General features: G+C 45.2%; 1 protein-coding gene across 4 annotated transcripts; it reads left to right on the top strand.

Moving 5' to 3' along the window:
• The first annotated feature begins 757 nt into the window (after window positions 1-757).
• On the top strand, window positions 758-11,387 carry Lax1 (lymphocyte transmembrane adaptor 1). 4 transcript variants are annotated; one of them, XM_087581358.1, is made up of 6 exons: window positions 758-1,085; window positions 1,919-2,102; window positions 6,449-6,600; window positions 6,962-7,066; window positions 7,551-7,621; window positions 9,885-11,387. In XM_087581358.1, the coding sequence occupies exons 2-6, from the start codon at window positions 2,017-2,019 to the stop codon at window positions 10,737-10,739; spliced, it is 1,269 nt and encodes a 422-aa protein (XP_087437484.1). In that variant the 5' UTR covers window positions 758-1,085; window positions 1,919-2,016; the 3' UTR covers window positions 10,740-11,387. The 4 variants fall into 4 exon arrangements, with proteins under 4 accessions (XP_087437484.1, XP_087437485.1, NP_001017491.1 ...); XM_087581359.1 differs by having other exon boundaries at window positions 6,424-6,600; NM_001017491.1 differs by having other exon boundaries at window positions 835-1,085; window positions 6,497-6,600.
• The last annotated feature ends 9,817 nt before the right edge of the window (window positions 11,388-21,204 follow it).

The raw sequence follows: 21,204 nt of genomic DNA, 5'->3' as shown, positions 1-21,204 counted from the left end.
ATATCTCTAAACAGCCAACTCTCGAGATGTTTAGACCTGCTTAGAGCCAGTCTAAGGCCAGGTGTTGGTGGTATGCTTTTTTTTTTAAATCCCAGCACTTAGGAGACAGAGGCTGGAGGATCTCTGTGAGCTCAAGGCCCGCCAGCCTGGTCTATGTATCGACCTACAGAACAACCACGGGTGTGTAGGGAAACCCTGTCTTGGGGTGGGAGCAGGGGTAAGAGCCATCTGAACCCCGAGCCTGACTCACACCTGTCAGCACCGCACCAGGGACACTAAGACAGGAGGGTACCATGAGTTCAGACAACTTGGCCTGTGAAGGAAGATCTGCCTCAAAAGACAAAAACCAAAACAAAAAAGCCAGAGTCAGCAAGATGGCTCATTGGATGAAAACACTGCCTCGGTCCGACACCTGAGTTTGATTCTTGAGACCAACACTCTCAGCCACCCCCCCCAAGTGTTCTCTGACCCCCACTCATGTGCCATGGCAAGTGTGCAGACACATGAAATAGATGTGAAAGAAAATTTAAGTAAAAATAAACCAATGGCAATTGCTCCTCAAACAAATTGCTTTAAACCTTCACATGTTGACCCTGGAAGCTTTTAACACTTAGAAAACCAGGGCAAACAGTCAAGTCTGTGACTCCATAACCACATAGGCCCCAGATGCCAGCATGCCTGTGGGGAACAGGAGGGCTGAAGGTGGGTTTCCTGCCGTCTGTGTAAGCTGAGCATTTCCTGTGCCCTGTGCCTTATTAGCACACCGGTGGAGGGTGCTTCCTGTCAGCCACTCTTTCCATTCTGCACGGTGCTTTGCTGTTTTCACACTGCCCTGGGGGTTGGAGGAAGACGAGTTTCTCACGAATCCTCTGGGCCACTTGGCAGTCTCCCCACCCCCACTGGTCCCTCATGTTTCCATCAACTGGCAGAAAACTAGAGCGTGGCCCCACGACGTCACACTGGGAGCACCAAGAGCTGGATGAGAAAGAGCACTTCTCCTGCAGTGGGCATTGGGGCCACCCCCAGTAAACCAGATCTGATGCTTTTGAATCTTGTACCAACTCAGTCCGGAATCTCAGGTCAAGGTAAGGGAAGGTTGGGTCTTATTGTTGTTGTGTTGTTGTTAGTAGAAGTACAGTCATTTATATTCTCTCTGTGTGTGTGTGTGTGTGTGTGTGTGTGTGTGTGTGTGTGTGTGTGTCTCAGAAGATAACTTGAGGGAACTAGTTCTCCCCTTCTGCCATGCAGGCGGTAAACCTGGGTCATTAAACTGGCAGTAAGCATCTCTGCCTGCAGAGCCAGCGAACCAACCCAAGGAAGGTAGTTAGCTGGGAAAAAGTTCTAGAACAGAAGATTAGAATCTTCAGAAAGAAATAAAAATTAAAAACTGGTTTTGTGTGAGAGAACTTTGGTGAATATGATCTAGGAAGAATGGCTGGGGAACGTCTGTCTCTGTTGCACCAGGTTCGAAAAGCCCTGGAGTTCCTGCCCCAGGACCACATACATAAGTATGGTTGGGGCGCACACCTGTAAATCCCAGTACTAAAGGAGCAGAGGATCAGAAGTTCAAGGTCACACACACACACACACACACACACACACACACACACACAAAATTATTATTATTATATGTGTATTATATATGTGTGTGTATATGTATATATATCGGGTACGTAAAGGTTTCAGACTACTCTGAGATACATGAAACTCTAATGAATGGCTATATTGCAAGTCCCAGGTTGTCTGAGATACATTAGACCCTATCTAAATAAATAAGAAATTTCAAGAATACAAAATGATACATTTTGGAAAACATGGGGATTTGGAAATTTTTCTGTCATTCTATTATCTACTTTTTTAAAAAAAGGTGATTATATGCAAAATGCATACCAATTTGCCTTTTTTCCCTACGAATCAGCAACTTAGAAAGAGCTAAGAAAAGTGGAAGTCATACTGGCTAGTCAGTCACAACACTGAGAAGACTTAGAAACTGCAAAGCCCCTCAGAGGTCCAGTGATGTACACCACCCCAGCCCCTCCAGAGATCACAAGAAGGAGCTCAGAGCCAAGCACTCAGCAGGGGACTCTTGGCAGCCTGGAAGGGTGAGTTGCTCTGGGAAAGTGAACTCCAAGGTCCCCTGATCTAGCACAGGAATTGTCTAGCCTGGAAATGATGCCACACTTACATCCCAAGCCTGGGCTCACTAGGACAAGCAAACCAAACCGAGAGCAAACCATGCTGAGGGATGCTGGGAAGTAAGAAAGGAGATACTGGGGCTCAGGGCAGGGGGACTGACTGAAAGATGAATTTCTGATTGGATTTTCTTCCTCTCAGAGGCCCTGACCTCTATGCTTGGGCTTTCTAACCTCTTGTCCTAATCTCCAGCAATAAGTTTTTAGATCCTGAAGCCCTTATCATGAGTGAGAAGTGTAATAACAGATGTCATAAAGTTTTAGGGCCTTATAGAGGTAGTCATGAATGTAAACTCACTCCTGAGGTTTTCACTCTCAAATACACAAAAGTAAAGCGTCCATCAATCGGGTGCCAAGATTTTAGGAATATTAATAGGTGTAAATTCCAGTGCTCCCTTCAAAGTAAAAACGCAACGAAAGTGTATTTTGTTTTTAAATTGCTGTCGTTTTAGGAAATGTCAGTGTTATTACTAGAGTTAATCAGTATCGTGTGCAGGTGAAACACAGGTACAGAGGACTAAGTTCCTATCCATCATTGAAGCTTTAAGCACCATCTTCAATGAGTTCCCTTTTTAGTACATTTTTTTTGTGGGGGGTGGAAGGGTAGAGGTCAGAGAGCAATTTGCAGAAATCAGTTGTCTCTCTTTCACCATGTGGGTCTCAGGGATCAAACTTAAGAGTGTCAGGCTTGGCTGAAGGTGCCTTTACCCACTGAACCCTCTTACTGAACACTAAAAACTATTTTTTAAGCTGATATATGCTTTGTTGTTGCTTTCTGTCTCCTTTGCACTTTATAATCAGTAAATAAAATCTGTACTTATGTATTATGTTTAGCCTATAGTTTTGCAATGCATACGTGTTGTAGATGGCTGAATTCCATATGTATTACTTGACATAACCTTCAAACAACACCTTAAGCAATGTTCAAGAATACATTATTTTCAACATGGCCATGTTGAACTTCCTTCTACCTAACCTTTGACTCTGGAAACCTTCCTTTCCCACCCCTGCTGACCTCTAGTCTACTCTCTTGTTTCTATGAGTTCAATCCTTTTAGAGTCTGCATATAAGTGAGATGAGGCAGGATCTATCTATTCCTGGCTTCTTTCACTTAACACTATGTCCTCCGGGCCCACCCACCTTGTCACAAATGACAAGATCTTCTTCCCTTCTGAAGCTGAATGATATCCTTTGCATATGTATTCTACATTCTCTCTCTCTCCGTTTATCTATTGATAGACACTCGGGTTAATTCTGTATCTTGGCTATTGTGAGTTTTGCTGCAAAAGAATATGACAGTACAAATGTCTCTAATAAACACAGGAATACAGGCACACAGTTTCATTTGCTTTGAATATAGATCTAGTAGTGGGATGAACAGAGCATATGGTGATTCTATTTTTAATTTTTGGGGATAATTGCCATGAGTTATTTCCCACAATGACTGTGTTATTCTCGAAACTATTTCCGTGTTTGTTCATTTATTATTTCATTCACTTATCATTGAACAAATATTCATGACGCTCCTACCATGCTGCTTGAGATGTCCGTGACTCCTTGAGGCTCAGTCAGTGGCAGTGTTTGATGGCAAACATGTATACTATCAATCAGCCGTAAATGCTTTGAAGAAGAAATAGAAGTAAGAAAGCTGTGAATGGCGGGTGCAATCGGGGAGGATCTCTCGAAGGAGGTGAAGACACTTGAGACTTAAATGGAACGAGGGGCTCAGCTATGCAGATCCGAGATAGAACTTTTCTTCGTACGGATTGGGCAGGAACAGCAAGAGGTCCCGGTGGTCAGCATCAGGGGTAAGGGGGTTTGAAATGAGCCCGGATGTTAGTCAGGAGAAGACAGATCACATTATGTCAAAAAAATCCCTGCTGAGTACAGACTGAAGATTCACTGTCAGCATGGTGGGAAGCCATTCTAAGTGGAAGAGGGACCCAGTATGACTTACTCTGTACAGTGATCGTACTAGCTCACGGTGTACATGATATGTTGAAGTCAAGAGTGAAAGCCAGGAGGGCTCCCAGGGAGGGGACCACTGCAAGTCAACTTGGAACTCATCTTGGCTTATCCCAGGGTGGTAGCAGTGGAAGAACATGAGGTGACTGGATTTAAAGTGGATGCCCTTGCCCAGGTCAAAGCCGATTAATTGGAAGTAGGGCATGAAAAAGCAGTCAGTCAGGAGTGATGCCAAGGATTTAGATTGTACCACTAGATGACGGGAAGTCTAGAGGGAAAGCTAGTATATAAAGACTAGGTATAGGAGCCCAGTTTAGGCTTGAGATATCTGTTGGACAACCTAAGAGAAATGGCCAATAGAAGTTGGATCAGTAAGCCCAGAACTCAGAAGGACAAACATCTTTCCAGGTATTGCCCGGTGTAAACATTTGGGGGTTGTTGCTTGTTCCTGCCAGACTTCCATTGCCTACTTCCTGATAGAGTGGGCGTGGCTGCCTGATGTTGCAACCATCTGGTCCCAAGCAGAACCATGTCTGCAGCCTGCCAGAGAATTGCAAGATTGCTCAGAGCTGGTGTTGGTTAAATTTCACCCAACAGTCTAGTGTTGCTTAGAGACCAGCTCCAACATCTTGGGGTTACTCAAGTTCATGGAAGCTGGACTCAGTCACCAGAGCCACTCCCTAATTGTGAGTTGAGCAATCCTCTCCCAGTAAGCCAGAAAACCCAGGAGAATGAAGGGATGCTGGGCTGGGCCACATGTGTTTGGCTTTGGAAGCTTGCTGATAATGTGGAAACAGAAAGTCTTTGGACCTGAACTACCCTAGACTCTTATTCTGTCTCTGCCTCTTCTGACCAACGAGATCTTGGTTATGTTACTTTCCTTTCTGAGTCTCAGGATCCTTCAGTGAAGAGCAGGACAGGAGTTTTGTGACGATTAAATAGTAAATATCGGGTGCAAGCCCCCTAGCACCTGAAAGGTGTCCAAAGGACTGGCTCCCTTTCCCGTGTGCAAAGCTTCTCTCTCCGTAAAGTTGTGCTTCATAGATGACTTCTTTTTCCTTTTATTGTTTTTAGTTATGTAGAGTTGTAGGTGTGAATGTGGGTACACTCCGAGGCCAAAGAAATTTAATCCACTGGAACTAGAATTGCAGAAGGTTGTGGGACACTAGTGGGTGCTGGGAACTGAACTCTGAAACCCTGGCAGAGCGGCAACCACTGAGCCATCTCTTCAACGTTCTGAGATGACTTTCTTGGAAATGATTTTGTCTCCTCCATTGCTCTGAAGAGACACCATGACCATGGCAACTCTTAATAAGGAAAACAGTTAAGTGGGGCTGGCTTACAGTTCAGAGATTTAGTCCATCTTTGTTGTGGTGGAAATATGTCAGCATCCAGGTAGATATGGTGCTGGAGAAGGAGCCCAGAATTCTGCATCAGGACTGGCAAGCAGCGAAAAGAGAGAGTCACACCAGGCCTGGCTTGAGCTTCTGAAAGCTCAAATCCCTGCCCCTATGACACACTTCCTCCAACAAGGCCACACCCCCAATAAAGCTACTCCCAATGAGTCTATGGAAGCCATTTTCTTTTTTTTTTTTTTTTCTTTTCATTTTTTCAGAGCCGGGGACCGAACCCAGGGCCTTGCGCTTGCTAGGCAAGCGCTCTACCACTGAGCTAAATCCCCAACCCCTGGAAGCCATTTTCATTCAAGCCACCCTAACATCCTTCATCTGGCTCCCATTCTAAATCTGTGTGTTACAAGAGGAATCTTCTTGAAGGAGAGAATACAGACGAGAGACCTATACAATTTAAACCAAGGTTTATTTAGCAAAGCTAAACAAAGAAAATCACTCCAAAGAAAGATTGGAGTGAGCGCCCCAAGGCCAGGAGCCATTCAGTGAGTGTTGCGTTGTTGATTTAAAGAAAGTTTTTATGAACATGTATGAAGTAGTGGGTCACAGAGTGACGTGACCTCCTTCCCACATCATGGTTTCCCTTTTAGAGTATTTTTTTTTTCCTTGTGATCCCTACAATAGGTGGAGGAGCTCAAAATCATAATGCAGGCGGTATATTAACATTAGTCTCTTGAGTGGGCACGCATAGGAAAATGCCTTGGTTTCTGATATAACAGAAACAACTTAACTTTGGATTCAAGAATGTTTAACCACAAAGGGGCATCTGACCATCAGGAGAGTCAGTTAAGATCCAGGGGTGGTTTCCCTCTCTTTCCTTGCATCTGACTTTTTGCCTCCCTGGTATCATTTGAAAGAAATGTCTTCTCCAACATTCCCAAGCCCAGATCCTGTAGCCACCTGGAGCATGACACCTGGTTTTCCTCCTAGAGAGAAAGGCCACCTCCTCTTCCCTGGTTTTGTGGTGCTCGTGACCATCTTCCTGGTTGTCATAGTTACCTGTATCCTGTGGAGCCGGAAGAAACAGAAGAAGCGTGAGTCTGTGTGTGTCTCCCGTTTAAGCTGCAGTAGTACCAGTCTTCTAGCCCTGCATTCTAACCCTGGGGCAATTCCTAAGGGGAAGCCATGTCCTTGGAGTCCTATTTCCTTTTCCGATGCTCAGGTCCTAAGCTGTAGCCATAGTATAGATCTGAGCATGGTTGAGAAGACATTGCTTTGGTGTCCTCGTGGCCCATCTGTCTCCCTGCCTCTGCCCACTGAATTCCTTGTCCTTTGGCTGAATTGGAAATATATCTTCGGTGACAGCCGGTGAGGGTGGGGACTATTGCTGGGGACTGTTGATCCTGAGAGTCCCCCATGGCCTGTGTTCTGACCTATTCTCCCACTGTGTTTCAGGGCGTGTTCCTTACCTCCAAGTAACTCCGTCACTGGCTCTGCCTCCACCCAGGCAGCGAGCCAAAAATATTTATGACTTCTTGCCCCGGCAGCAGACAGAGCTGGGTAGGTTTCTCCTAATCCATGGGATTCTAACCCTTTAAACTCTAGACTCCCAAGATGCATCATCTCTCGCCATTCAGATGCAACTTTCTCTAAGTGTCCAGGCTGGGGAACGGCACTGGGTGCTCTGAACCTTCAGTGAGGGCTGGAGAGCTCTGAACAGAGAGTCAGGAGCCAGCTAGGTGTGGGGTCTGCTTCTCTTGGCCGTAGGCAGCAGAGGACAGCCAGTTACCTCATAGGTGGGGAAGACATTAATAAGACGATGCTGCCAACCTTGGAAGCCAGGGATGGATTTCTCCACAGGCACACCCTAGAATGTGTTCAGGTCTCAGAGCAGCGTCCGGTAACCCTCTCACCACAGAGGGCCAGACACGGATTCCAGGTTCTCACAGTCTCCATAAAACGCCCATTCGTCCATGCAGAGATAATGGGGGGGGGGGGGGCACTCCAAAGCCCACTGTCTTCTGGATTCATTTTGTTGTTGCAGGGAGACATCAGTTGAGTGGTTTTAGTACCGAGAGCCTCCTCTCCAGAGCGTCCGACAGCCCTGAGCCTGAGGTAAGAGCCAAGTGAAAAGGTAGAGATCCAAGAGAATGGCAGGAGAGGGGAGGGGAGTAGGTTTTGATCTGGCTTTACAGCCGATGAGTGGCATTTGGCACACATCATGCAGGACGTCCTGCTTTTGAAGGAAAAGAAATAACACTTTAAGTTATGGCTGGTATTGGGACACCCTGTAACGCAGAGGGCAGGCTGACATTTGACGGCCAGTCTGAAGTACAATGTGAGTTCCAGGCCTATCTAGACGATATAGGGATATCATGCCGAAAGAGAGGGGCTTGGGGAGGAGCCAGCACTCAAGGTTTTAAGAAAAGCACATGCACGCATTCAAGTTATGTTAGAACTGAGAGTGATTGTTTTACTAAAGGCATGGCAATGTGTTTATCCGGATAAATGTTGCTCCATTCAGAGTGGCCACTCCAGGAGGCCATAGCTATACCGACAATGCTGTCAGCATTCAAACCACACTTTAAACCCATCCTGTTTACCCCTTTATTTAGTGTATTGTCTGCGTGTGTGTATGTGTGCCGTGTGTGTGCCTGCTGCCCAGGGAGGTCAGAAGAGATGGTAGAGCCCTTGGAACTGGAGTTACAGATGGCTGTGAACTCCTATGTCGGTGCTGAGAACTGAACCCGGGTTCTCCTTTTGACTGCTGAGTGATCTCTCTATCTCCTAAAACCTGCTTTTGGGGGATTACTGCTAGGGCCTATGCCAAACCATTTCGACGATCCTAACTAGCAGAGATTTCCAGAAACTATTCAACACCGAAGCTGATGTAGAATGTACATGGTAGGTGAGAGTGTGCCGACCACTCTGGGCAGGAGATAATGAGCAAAAGTATTTGGCTCCCCCCATTCTGGAGGCTCGAAAGTCAAGGCAAAGGGATGCATCTGATGAGGCTTTCATGCAGTCATAACCTGGCACAGGGCATCGTGCAATAAGGTTTAAAATCAATTTTATCAGGCATCAACCCCCTTCAACTAGTCCACTTCTGTAATAACAACATTATTTGTCCCTTCTTAAAAGTTATGCAGGATGTAGGCCAAATGACACTCACCTGCTGTAAAACCAGATCCGTGCTGGGCAATGGCGGCCATACCTTTGATCCCAGCAACTGAAAGGCAGAGGCAGGCTGATCTCTGGGTTTGAGGCCAGCCTGGTTTACACAGGGAGTTCCAGGACAGCCAGGGCTACACAGAGAAACCCTCTCAGGGGGTGGGGTGGGGGGACAAATCATGCTATTCCTCACTCGTTTATTTTGTGTGTGCCTGTGTGAGGGTGTGCCCATGTTACCATGTGAATCTGTAGGTCAGAAAACGTCTTGTGGCCGGCATGGAACAAAATGGCTACAGCTATGCTTGAGGTCGGAGGGAGACTTCAACAAAAACAAAATAAAATAAAACTAGAGGAGGTTTATTCCTGCAAAAGCACTCAGAAGGCTAAAGTAGGATTGTCTGTCGCTGTCTAACCTGGGCTATTTAGCAAATTCCAGATGAATATAAGCAACAGGAGACCTTATCTCAAAAAGAAAAAAAAAAAAAGGTGAGGCAATTTTGCATTGAAGGTACACGTTCTTTTCTTGAAATTTCTGGTATCCTAGAAATTAATATCCCTCTTTTTTTTTGGCATTTTCTATATGCTAACACTGTTCTGAATATATCAAGTATAGTAATTCTTTTACCACAAGCAAAAACACTATAACACAGACATGGTGGTGAACCTCGATTCATAGACTGGGAGGTGAAGGCACGAAGGTAAGACTTTCAGATTCATTCATCGAAAAGTGGCAAAGCTGGGATTTGCCCTCCCAGTCTGAATCTAAGTATCGGTCTTTAGCTCATACTGCATTGCCCCTCCAGGGTGCTTTGGCGAAGTGTACTTTCTCCAGGACATTCCATGGTCCTCCCCCACTGAGTCCTCCCTCTCCACCATAGCCAAAATCTGTTGTGATTTAACATCTCATTTCAGCTGTCGTTTTTTGTTTTGTTTAATGTTTTTGCAGTACTAATGGTTGGACCTGGGGCCTTGTATGTGCTACAGGTATTCAACCATTGAGCCTCAGGCCCAGAATTTTCTGAATCTCTGCCCGCTTTATTCATCCCCCGGACACATTTGGCACCCAAACACTTGCAGTGTGATTTGGAGCTAAGCTCTAAGCCTTAGGAACGAATGAAGGGACTGGAGTGCCAGGCATTGGGGAGTGGAAGAGCAGCTGTGGCCCTGTCTCTGCTCTTATCCTGTCACTTTCTCTTCTCCTTCACAGGTCCCCCAAGCCAGTGGTTCCCTTCAGAAGCATAGAGCATCTGTTCATGCCGTGGAGTACACAGTAGGCGTCTATGACAATGGTACAGTGGCCCAGATGTGCGGGCCCTTGGCCTCCTCAGCACATCGCGTATGTGACGGAACTTCCAGAAATAACAGCATTTCTTCCAAGGAGTCAAATGATTATGTCAATATCCCCACAGCGGAGGACACCAGTGAGACTCTGACTTGTACCAAAAGCACTCCTGAAAGTCACCTTGGTCTTCCAAGTGGCCAGCGGCTGGAATTTGCTGAAGGAGGGCATGCAGGCTGTGGGAAGGCCACCGATCGCACCGGCGTGTGGGCTCCAGGACTCCAGGGTAGTAATTCACTCAGCGAAGGAGACGATTCATCTCAGAGTTCAAACGACTATGTCAATATGACAGGGTTGGATCTTGAGGACATCCAAGAGAGTCGACCCAGGGTCGCTTTTCAGTGCTGCAGAGATTATGAAAATGTCCCGCCAGTAGTTGCCAATGGAAGCCAGCTGCAGACTGTGGAAGAAGTGACATCTTCAACCACAGACCGTGGAGAGCCTGCCCAGAGGACGCTACCTTCAGTGTATCACATGGCATTTCGGCCGTCTGCATGGAGTGAGGACGGTGCCATGATACCTGGAGAAGAGGCGTCAAATGGGGACTCTAGTGACTATGAGAATGTGCTGGTCCCCGAGTTAGAAGGCAAGGACTGGAAACAGGGACCCGGTACTTGGCATCCTTCTGATGAAAGAACACCAAGTGACCAAGCTGGAAAGTTTTGTGAGGCAGTCTACCCTGCTGGGTCTTTAGCCACTGAAACATCTGGTGAAGAGGTCTGAATGCCCTAGCATCATGGGACTCACTTGGTTAGGTGAAGGGGGCCGAGAGGAATGGGGCAGTAGCAGACTTCCCAAAAGCAAAAGTTTAGGAAGTCCAGAGAATCCTTCCCGAGCAAGATTGCTGTTAGCTCTCAGGTCAACAGAAGGAAGTGACACTATCCTTCGGGATGTTGGAGGGAAAAGTGTGATGTGGTAGAAAATCATCACCTTTAAAAACTCCAGCTGCCTGCCGAGCCTGTGGCCCAGGCAGGCCAAAAGGAGGAGCGGTCTGGGGTATGCCGGGTGATTTCCACATAAGAGCTGGCCAGAGTGTGGAGTTATAGGGCCCCTGTCACCGCTGGTGGATCGAGCTGTCCATTTCACCCTTAGGGATTAAAACTGTTTTTAATGTATACTGGAGTTGCACAAATAAGATAATCTGTTGTAGATAAGGAGGGGCAGGTTCCCTTTCAACTGTTTTTATTTTATTACCCTGGGCGATATATGGCCATTTTCTTTCTTTCTTTTCTTTAACTTTTGATTCTCTGTGAATTGCACATCATGCACCTCAATCCCACTCATCCTCCCCCCTTTCTATCTGTCCTCCACCCTTGTGACCGCCCCCCAGCAAAAGAAGAGAATAAATAAATAAATAAGTATATAAATAAACCCCGTTGTGGAAGATGTGGTGGGTCCCACAGTAAACCCTTTTGTCCACACATCTTTACTTGCAAATGTTCAGGTCAATGAGTCATTGGTCTGGTTTGAGGTCTCTGGCTTCTGCTACACTATCGAGACTGGTTGCTCACCAGGACAACTTTTGGATATCCTGTTGTCATGGAGATCCTGTGGTTTTGGATCTGCAGGACTGACCCACTTCACATACTCCAGAAGTTCGTAGATGGAGTGGATGTTGGGGTGGAGCGACTGAAAACCAGAGATGTGGGCCTGAGTGGTAGCTGAGTGGGTCAGTCTGCCAGCTCTCCTATCCCACCAGGGACAGCTCAGCTGGCAAGGAGCAGGGCCAGCCCTCCCGCTCTCCCAGGTCACCTGTGCCTAAGGCTGAGGTGCTCTGTTTCTCAGAGTGCGGCAGCCACTGAGGGGTAGAGCCAAATCTGCACAGCCCTTGGACATCAACATGGTCTCAGGCCACAGCCCAGACGAGAGATGTCTATATGGCTTTTGGTGGTAACATGGACGTTGACACAGACATCTACCGTTACATGGCCATGAACCCAGACATGGCCCTCAGCAGCAGCATGGGCCAAGACATCACCATGGCCGACAGGCTACTCACAACATGCTGTTCCTCTCCACCCTTCGTCTCCAGTGCCACCTCTCTTCAGAAGGTTCAAGCTGTTCTGCTTCTTTCTCTCCCCTCTGTCCACCACACACTTGCATATTGTAGTGGCTCCGGCTGAGGGCAGACCATGCTGCTGTAGGAAGGCCTGTGGGAGTCTTCCACCTGCCCACACCACATGGTTGCGGGTGGGCCTCTCGATACGGCCATTTCCACATAAGCATATGACATACTCTGAGATATCCACTCATTCCCCAAGACTTTGCCCGGTCTCGTTTCTTCTTCTCGCGAGACCATTGCCTTCCGTTAGACAGTCTCACTTCTGCTTTCCTGCCATCTGTACGTAAATGGTTTTTTATGTACCTGTATAAAATCTAGGGCCTACTAAGGATCGCAAACATGATATTTGTTTTCTTTCTTTCTTTTTTTTTTTTTTTTGGTTCTTTTTTTTCCGGAGCTGGGGACCGAACCCAGGGCCTTGCGCTTCCTAGGTAAGCGCTCTACCACTGAGCTAAATCCCCAGCCCCGATATTTGTTTTCTTAATCAGTGTAGTATTACTGACCTGTCAGATAAAATCAGTGTGGTTTTACTTTGCATTTCTCTGATGGCTTCTATGGTAAACTCTTCATGTGTTTATAGCTGTCTGTACTTCATCTTTTGAAAAGTATCTATTTCTCTCATTAGTTCTATGAATGAATGAATGAATGAATGAATGAAGTGTGTCCACTAGGATGACCCAGAATTTAGGCAATGTCACTCAAAGAACCCTGAGCACACTGAGCACTCAGATCCTTGTCCCCAAGGACTGCTCTCCAGGAAAAGGAACAAGAACTTGCGGGAGAAGTGGTCATTTCTAATGCTGTTTGTGCATATTGCAAAAGGAGGAAGGGTAGAAAGGGAGTAAGGGAAAGAGAGGCAGGGAGAAAGAGAAAATGTCCAAAGGAGGTAGCTGCAAGTTCCCAGTTCTAAAACCTGGACAATTGTTAGTGCAAATTTAAAAGTGGCAGTTTTTCTCTAACCCAGCTCGCTTTCAAATAATTAATACAGAGACTATTCGATTTTTTTCAACAGGCTTAAGGCACAATAACTGAGCAGATATTTATCTATTTCAATCCTCTAAGCTAATCTGGCTACATCCCAGCCAAAATCCCCAAGATACTTGTATTTTAGTATTGTTCTGCCTCTTTCTACTCCAGGTGTGCTCTCATGGAGACTCCTGGACCCTCCTCCCATAGAGGTTCCTCTCTTCTTCCCTCTCCTCTATAGGCTAGGATTGGAAGTCCAGCCCTGTCCTCTCCTCTGACCAGCCATTGGCTGTTCAGCTTTTTCATTTTCTCATTTCTGAAAGCTTTATTCACTCCCAAAAGGCCAACTGCAATCAAAGGGGGTGAAAGGTCAAGATTTTATTGTCTTCATAACAATATCGGCTTAGAACTGGATCACTTGGCCCTTTCTCTTCTTGTCACCTCCCAGTTCAAAGTGCTTGCATCTCTTAATACCCAGCATCCTCTGAGATTTGCAGTTGGGCTCAACGCACTCCAGTCTTAGCACCATCTTCTTTGTAGTTTTAGCCCTTTTTGCAGAAAACGGGCTTCGTCTGCCCGCCATAGCCACTCTGTTTCCTGTCATAACGCCGCTTTCCCTGGGCACACACAGAGATCAGGCGCGTTCAGGGTGGTATGGCCGTAGACGAGGGCCCTGGGCACACACAGAATCCTTGCCCCTCTTGTACTGTGTCACCTTGTGGGGTTGGCGCTTCCCACACTTTTGCAGAATGTCGGGCGGTCTTAGGAACGTTCGCCATGTTTGCAGGAGCGCTGTCAGCTCAGAAAGAAAGAGGATTGGCTGATCAGCTTGTATTGACCAATCAGAGATAACTGGGGAGCGGTCTTTACACGCCATTGAGACAGGAGATTCTTAGAAGAAGCCTTGCGATGCGTGCTCTGATAGCAACCAGATATGCGGGCATAGATACCATTTGAGTCATACAAGGATAGTCTTTACATGGTGCACAAAAACGTTATGCCAATGGGCAATGAAAACTAGCTATTGATTAGTAGTCGTGGAATAATAACCTGAAAAATAACTTTCCATAAGTCCATACCAAGGGTGAATAAGTAAATCCACCATGAGGAAAGGCTATGTTTGGGCTATAGGTGAATTCCAAATACTATGTGCAGAAAGGAAGGTGCGAATAGACAAATTGCCATTGAGCACACAGAACAATGTTGTCAGTAAACCCACTAACGGGTGCTAAGATTAGTGAGTCGTACCAAGGGACAAGGTCATAGAACCTCAGAGACTCTTCCCTAAATATTTCTTCATTATTGTGGTGTTTTTAACACATGTTCACAAACTTTTCCATAATTCTCCTCAAGTTTAAGCCTTCTCCCCTCAGATACAGGCTGCATCTAATGATACAGGCTGCATTTAATGACTCATTTCTAATGTTTAAATGTGAAAATCAGAAAATACAAAGTTTGTAGTGGAAAAAACTTGACAGATATCACTTCATCACTTCATCAAGTGATTACAGTCAGTCAACCCACCAGCACTAAGTCACAGTGATGTCACCTGCCACCAATAAGACCAAGAACACTATCAAAACTTCCATGACTCCAGCCTTAGCAGACATCCAGACAAAGGCTCACTGGTCAAGAGCACACAGCATCTGTGTCAAGTGTTCACAATTAGCTGTAACTTCAGTGCCAGGGATTGGAAGCCTCTGGCCTCCAAGGACACTTGCTCGATTGGGCACATACCTACACACAGACCCACACACTGACATGTAATTAAAAACAACAAAATAAATCTTTAAAGGAGAAGAAAAAAATCCAGACCAGATGTCTTTGCACAGATGCCTGACCAGAAAAGATAGAGATGCTGTCACAGATTAGAGAAGACTAAGGTTACAGGACCAAATGCAACAGGATGCATCAGGTCGGCTTCTACAAGAGAAAAACAGATGAGATTCCAAACACTCATATTTTAGTTAGAAACAACGTGTTTGTGTTGGTGTCTCCAGTTTTACGGCTATAAAATGGTCATGTAACGTAACAATATTAGAGGAAGAGAGATAAAACACATAGGAGAATGCCATTCTAAAACTATTCTTGCAATTTAGATTTAGGGTGGGTCTTCTTACTTCAAATATCAAGACACGGGAATCTCCAGCAGTTGGATTTTAGTTGATTCTACAAGCAGTAAAGTCGGTAACCAAGGGTAGCCTTCATCACCTGACCTTGTGGTTATTGTCTCCTCATTCGGAATAGCACCTCACATAAAATCAGAGATTTAAGTTCCTCCTGTCCTCTAGAAGATTCCATGCCATGGTGGTGAGCTGAAGACAAGTTTCTCTGAGCCTTCAGCATCCGTCTTCCCGATCCCTTCGTGTCCTGGGACAGAATGCAGGGCCTGCAAGCACTTCCAGAAGCTGGAATAGTCCCGTGGTGGCCTGCTCCCCTCAAGTTACCAGAAAATGGATGTAAAATGGCCTCTCTTTCCTCTTGCCAACCATTCTCCTCAGCACTGCCAACTCCAGACTGGGTAGTAGATATTCATTTCAACACCGAGGGATTGGGATCTGTTCAGAAGAATACAACATGGCAGGACTCTTCCTCCCACCTCAGATACCCTCCAGTGGAAAGAATTTGACACTTTGACAAGAAAGGAATTTCCCATGTAGAGCCAGCTCCTAACCTACAAGCAGTTTAACGATCTGCTGTCACCTCCTTGAAATACATTTCCCCCAAGCGGGAGTCTAATATGCCCAGAGTAGCCTCAAACTCATGGTGTAGCTAAGGGTGACGTTAAATTTTTGCTCCTCCTGCCTCCATCTTGCAGGTGCTTGAGTCGCCACACCTGGCCTGCCATCTTGAAATTCTTGACTTTGAAATCCTTACTTTTTACCTTGTGTTTTGCGACTGCTGTCCATTGGGACTGTGGAGAACTCTGTAAGAAAGAGAAGATACTCAATATGCTTCCCTGTCTCCATTCACAAGTGGCTACTGCTTGCAACAACAAGAAATCAAAAAGATGAACACTTGGCACCCAGCTTACTTTCTCCTCTCTACTCAGTTTGGGACACCAGACACTCTGCCCACATTAGGGGTGTGCTTACTCAACTCAGTCCAATATACAAGCTCCCTTGCAGATATGTCCGGAAATTTGCCTGCTAGTTTATCTTAGACCTTGTCAAGTTGATACAATCAATGATTGTAATCATAAGTCACAACTAATTGGTTGTACCCTGGCAATGCAAGTTCGATGAAGATGAGGGGAGAAAAAAAGTAATTGTTTGCAGATCTAGTTAAGATGAGAAGTCCAGTTATCATTTTGATAGATGTGGGAAAGTTTAACATGTGTTTGAGGTAAAATTCCAGAGGAAACTAGGAGTGTACAGAACAGAACAAACAACACCATCATTAAGACTGCATACAACAAATCCATACCCAACACTTACCAAATGGGGAAAACTGACAACATCTCCTAGAAAATCTAAAGAGAGACAGGGGGTTAACTCTTCCTACTCTATGAGATATTTAGAGTCTTAAAGCAGTAAGACAGGAGAAAGATATGAGTTAAAAAACAGGCTAGAAAGAAGTCAAATCATCCTAATTTTAGACAACATGAAGACTGTACTTCAAAGCCCCTGTGGATTCCACCAGAAAACTTTTAGATAGATCTGATAAACACTCTTGGTAAAGTAAGAGGACACAAAATCAACACAAAAAATGAATAGCTTGCATAGACCAAAAATGAACTTGCTGAGAAAGAAATTAGAAAAATATATTCTGGGCTGGAGAGATGGCTCAGTGGTTAAGAGCACTGACTGCTCTTCCAGAGGTCCTGAGTTCAAATCCCAGCAACCACATGGTGGCTCACAACCATCTGTAATGGGATCTGATGTCCTCTTCTGTGTGTCTGAAGACAGTGACAATGTACTCATATACACTGTATATGAAAAAGAAAGAGGGGTTGGGGGTTTAGCTCAGTGGTAGAGCGCTTGCCTAGCTGGGTTTGGTCCCCAGCTCCGAAAAAAAGAACCAAAAAAAAAAAAAAAAAGAAAGAAAGAAAGAAAGAGAGAGAGAGAGAGAGAGAAAGAAGTATTCCATTCACAATAGCTTAAAACACAGAAAGAAGGGGCTGGGGATTTAGCTCAGTGGTAGAGCGCTTACCTAGGAAGCGCAAGGCCCTGGGTTCGGTCCCCAGCTCCGAAAAAAAGAACCAAAAAAAAAAAAAAAAAAAAAAACACAGAAAGAAACCAATAAGCCTGCTTAGAATATCAGAAACCTCTACATTGAAAACTTCAAGACAATAAAGATAAAGACACAAGACACTGGAAAGACCTTTCATTCTCCTGGATTATCAGACTTAATATTGTAAAAAATGCTTATCACGAAATTAATCCACAGATTCAATACAGCTCCCATCAAAATTCTGATGAAATTCTTCATAGAGCTAGAAACAAGTTCCTAAAATCCATGTTTCCATATAAAACACCACAGACGGTCAAAAAAATCCTAAGCAAAAAGAACACTATTAGAAGCATCAGCAAGCCAGACCTCAAATTACACTACAGTGCCATAGTGACAAACACAGCATGGTCCTGGCTCAAAACAAAGGCCAGCATGTATACTAATATATATATCTTACACATTTTACATAATTATGGATATCTTCATATAAAACATAAAGGTATATAATATACATGGTTATATATTATATGTGTGTTATATTTATATATTAAATATTATATTTTATATGTAATATATTATATATAAATAAAACATAATACAGGACCTAGAAACAAACGCACACAGCTATTGTTCAACTTTTTTAAAACAAAGATCTCAAAAATATATACCAGGGGGAAAAAGAGTTTATTCAACAAACGGTGCGGACACAACTGGATACCATCTTCCAGAAGAATAAATTGGAATGCAAATCTCTCCCCCCTGCACTTCCAATTCAAAACAGATAAAAAAAAAACCTTTAGTTTAATTCTGAAACTTCCAGGAGAAAACACTTCCAGATATTGGTACAGGCAAGAACCTTCTATAGGATTTCAATAGCACAAGAAATAATCCCAGTAATTGGAAGTGCGGTTACATGGGATTTAAAAGCATCTGTACAACCAGGAAAAGTGTCAGCAAAGTGAGCAGACCAGATCTTTGTTGGAGAAAATCTGTGCCAGCTCTTTCAGACAAGAGGTTAATATCTAGAATAACAGGCTGCCAGTGGATAAACAAGCTGATGAACTGAAGAGGCAGTTCACACACACACACCAGCACAAATGGACAATAAACATTTTTAAAAGCATTTAACAGCTTTCCTATTCTGCTCAGCACCGAATATATATTTCCATTATTAGCAGCATCAGCAGGTGCTTGACTGTGCTTGTCTGGGGTCGGGGCCAGAAGCATCCTCTTCAGAGTGAAGCTCAGGGGACTGAAGTAACAAGCAGTAACTGGGGCTAAAATGAGGAGAAGGAGAAGGAAGAGGAGGAGAAGGAGGAGGAAGAGGAAGAAGGGGAGGAGGGGAGGGAGAAGAAGAGGAGGGAAGCAGAAGGAGAAGAGAAGAAAAAGAGGAAAAGGAAGAGGAGGAGGAGGGAAGAAGAGGAAGAGGAAGAGGAAGAAGAAGAGGAAGAGGAAGAAGAAGAGGAGGAGGAGGAAGAAGAAGAGGAGGAGGAGGAAGAAGAGGAGGAAGAAGAAGAAGAGGAGGGAAGAAGAAGAAGAGGAAGAGGAAGAAGAGGAAGAAGATGAAGAAGATGAAGAAGAGGAGGAGGAAGAGGAGGAGGAAGAAGAGGAGGAAGAAGAGGAGGAAGAAGAGGAGGAGGAGGAAGAGGAAGAGGAGGAAGAAAGCAGCTAGGACAAGAGGTGTTATTGAGCTTGCGGGTCTAATGGATTTTGATTAGTAATGCCTGAATCAGGCAATGTTCCATCTTTGAAATAAAAAGACTTTTCAGGGTTGGGGGTTTAGCTCAGTGGTAGAGCGCTTGCCTAGCAAGCGCAAGGCCCTGGGTTCGGTCCCCAGCTCCGAAAAAAAAAAAAGAAAAGAAAAAAAAAAGAAGAAAAAGACTTTTCAGTGAGCCCAGAAGAGGGGGCTTTATAGGCCCAAAAACCTGAAGTTCATATGTGCTGCTGTCCTCTTGTATCTGGAAAACACTGTTTCCTCAGGTCATCCACCACCTTGGGCTTTTACAATTTCTGCCTTCTCTTCCTCATAGATCCCTGAGCCTTGAAGGGTTTGATGAATTCATCCCATTTAGGACTGAGCGCTGCAAAGTGACTCACTCTCTGCTCATAGCCCAGTGTGGGTCTCTGTGTTGATTCCCATCGACTGCAGGAATCCTCTCAAACGAGGGGTGAGCGGGGCACTGTTCTATGGGCATGGCAGTGTGTCATTAGGAGTCATTTTATTGCCGTTTCCTTGGCAGAATAATAGTAATAGGTTTCTCCTGGTAACCGGCCCCCAGACCTCAGCATATGACATGCCATGTAAGAGTTACCAATGCACCATTCTGACCTAAGAACCCAGCATATAAGTGACACTAGCACCTACCTAAACAAGAATAAAGACCTTCTCCTAAGAGACTCTACCAGAGCCTGACAAATACAGAGGCAGACATTCAGAGGCGAATGCTGGCTGCCAAACATTGAACTGAGAATGGGGTTCCCCTTGGAGGAGTTAGAGAAAGGATTGAAGGAGCTGAAGGGGCTTTCAACCCCATAAGAACAACAATACCAACCAACCAAAGCTCCCAGGGACTAAACCACCATCCAAAGAGTACACATGGACAGATCCATGGTTCCAGTTGCATGTGTAGCAGAGGGTGGCCTTGTTGGGCATCAATGGGAAGAGAAGCCCTTGGTCCTGCCAAGGCTGGACCCCTCAGTGTAGGGGAATGTCAGGGTGGGGAGGTGAGCATGTGTGAGTAATAGGGTGAGAGGACACCCTCATAGAAGCAGGGGAGGGGAGGTGGGATGGGGGTTTCTGGACGGAAAACCAGGAAAGGGGATAACATTTGAAATATAAATTTAAAAAATCCAATTAAAATATGTGTTTAGCTTTAAAAAAAATAAAAACTTAATCTATTAGGTATGGATTCCTTCTCATGAAGTGGGCCTCAGATCCTGTCTTGGTTAGGGTTTCAGTGGCTGTGAGGAAACATCATGACCAAAAAACAGGTTGGTGAGACAAGGGTTTGTTTGGCTTACACTTCCACTTTGCTGTTCATCACTGAAGGAAGTCAGGACAAGAATTCAAATAGGTCAGGAACCTGTAGGCTAGAACTGATGCAGAGGCCATGGAGGGGTACTGCTTACTGGCCTGTTCAATGTGACTTGCTCAGCCTGCTTTCTCATAGAACTCAGGCCCACCAGTCCAGGGATGGCACCTCCTACAATGGGCTGAGTTCTCCCCAATCTATCACTAATTAAGAAAATGCCCTACAGCTGGATCTTACGGAAGCGTTTTCTCAATTAAAATGTCTTCCTTTCCGATGATACTTTCTTGCATCAAGTTGACATAAAACTAGCAAGGACAAGTCCAATGAAAAGAAAAATCTGTTGGCTACTCCCGTAACATTGTGCTAGTATTGCCCAAGTATATTTTGCAAGCAGGTCACTGCTGTAGGTTGCAGGGTTTAGAGCTGGGGAATATTGATGATTGCCTCTCTCCTCTATATGCAGAGTGCCTTCCAGCACCATGAATGCTTCTGATTAAGAGTGGAGTCCCAGAGTTGGGGATTTGGCTCAGTGGTAGAGCGCTTGCCTAGCAAGCACAAGGCCCTGGCTTCGGTCCCCAGCTCCGAAAAAAAGAAAAAAAAGAAAAAAAAAAAAAAAGAGTGGAGTCCCTAGCTGGGCACTAGCTTGTCTTTTCCAGGTTCAGTGACAGCAATGTTGTCTTCAGTAATAGGGATAGCTTGCAGCTTATAGAAGGATGCTTTCCCATCATGCACCCCAGTTCCGTTCATCTCCCCATCTCCTTATAACCACCCTTCGCCATCGCAACTCCCTCCCCAATAAAACACACACACACACACACACACACACACACACACACACAAAACTAACAAAGAATAGAAAACCTCTCATCATAGAAGCGGCAGTATGTCACAGTGTGTCTGACAGTATACACCCCCACCCCTGTGCACACATCTTCACTGGAAAATGTTCATAGCA

The sequence above is a fragment of the Rattus norvegicus genome, chromosome 13, assembly GCF_021556685.1.
Source record: "Rattus norvegicus strain SHRSP/BbbUtx chromosome 13, alternate assembly SHRSP_T2T, whole genome shotgun sequence".
Classification (NCBI taxonomy): domain Eukaryota; kingdom Metazoa; phylum Chordata; class Mammalia; order Rodentia; family Muridae; genus Rattus; species Rattus norvegicus.
Note: the sequence above shows the minus strand (reverse complement) of the source record. Positions and strands in the feature narration are given on the sequence as shown.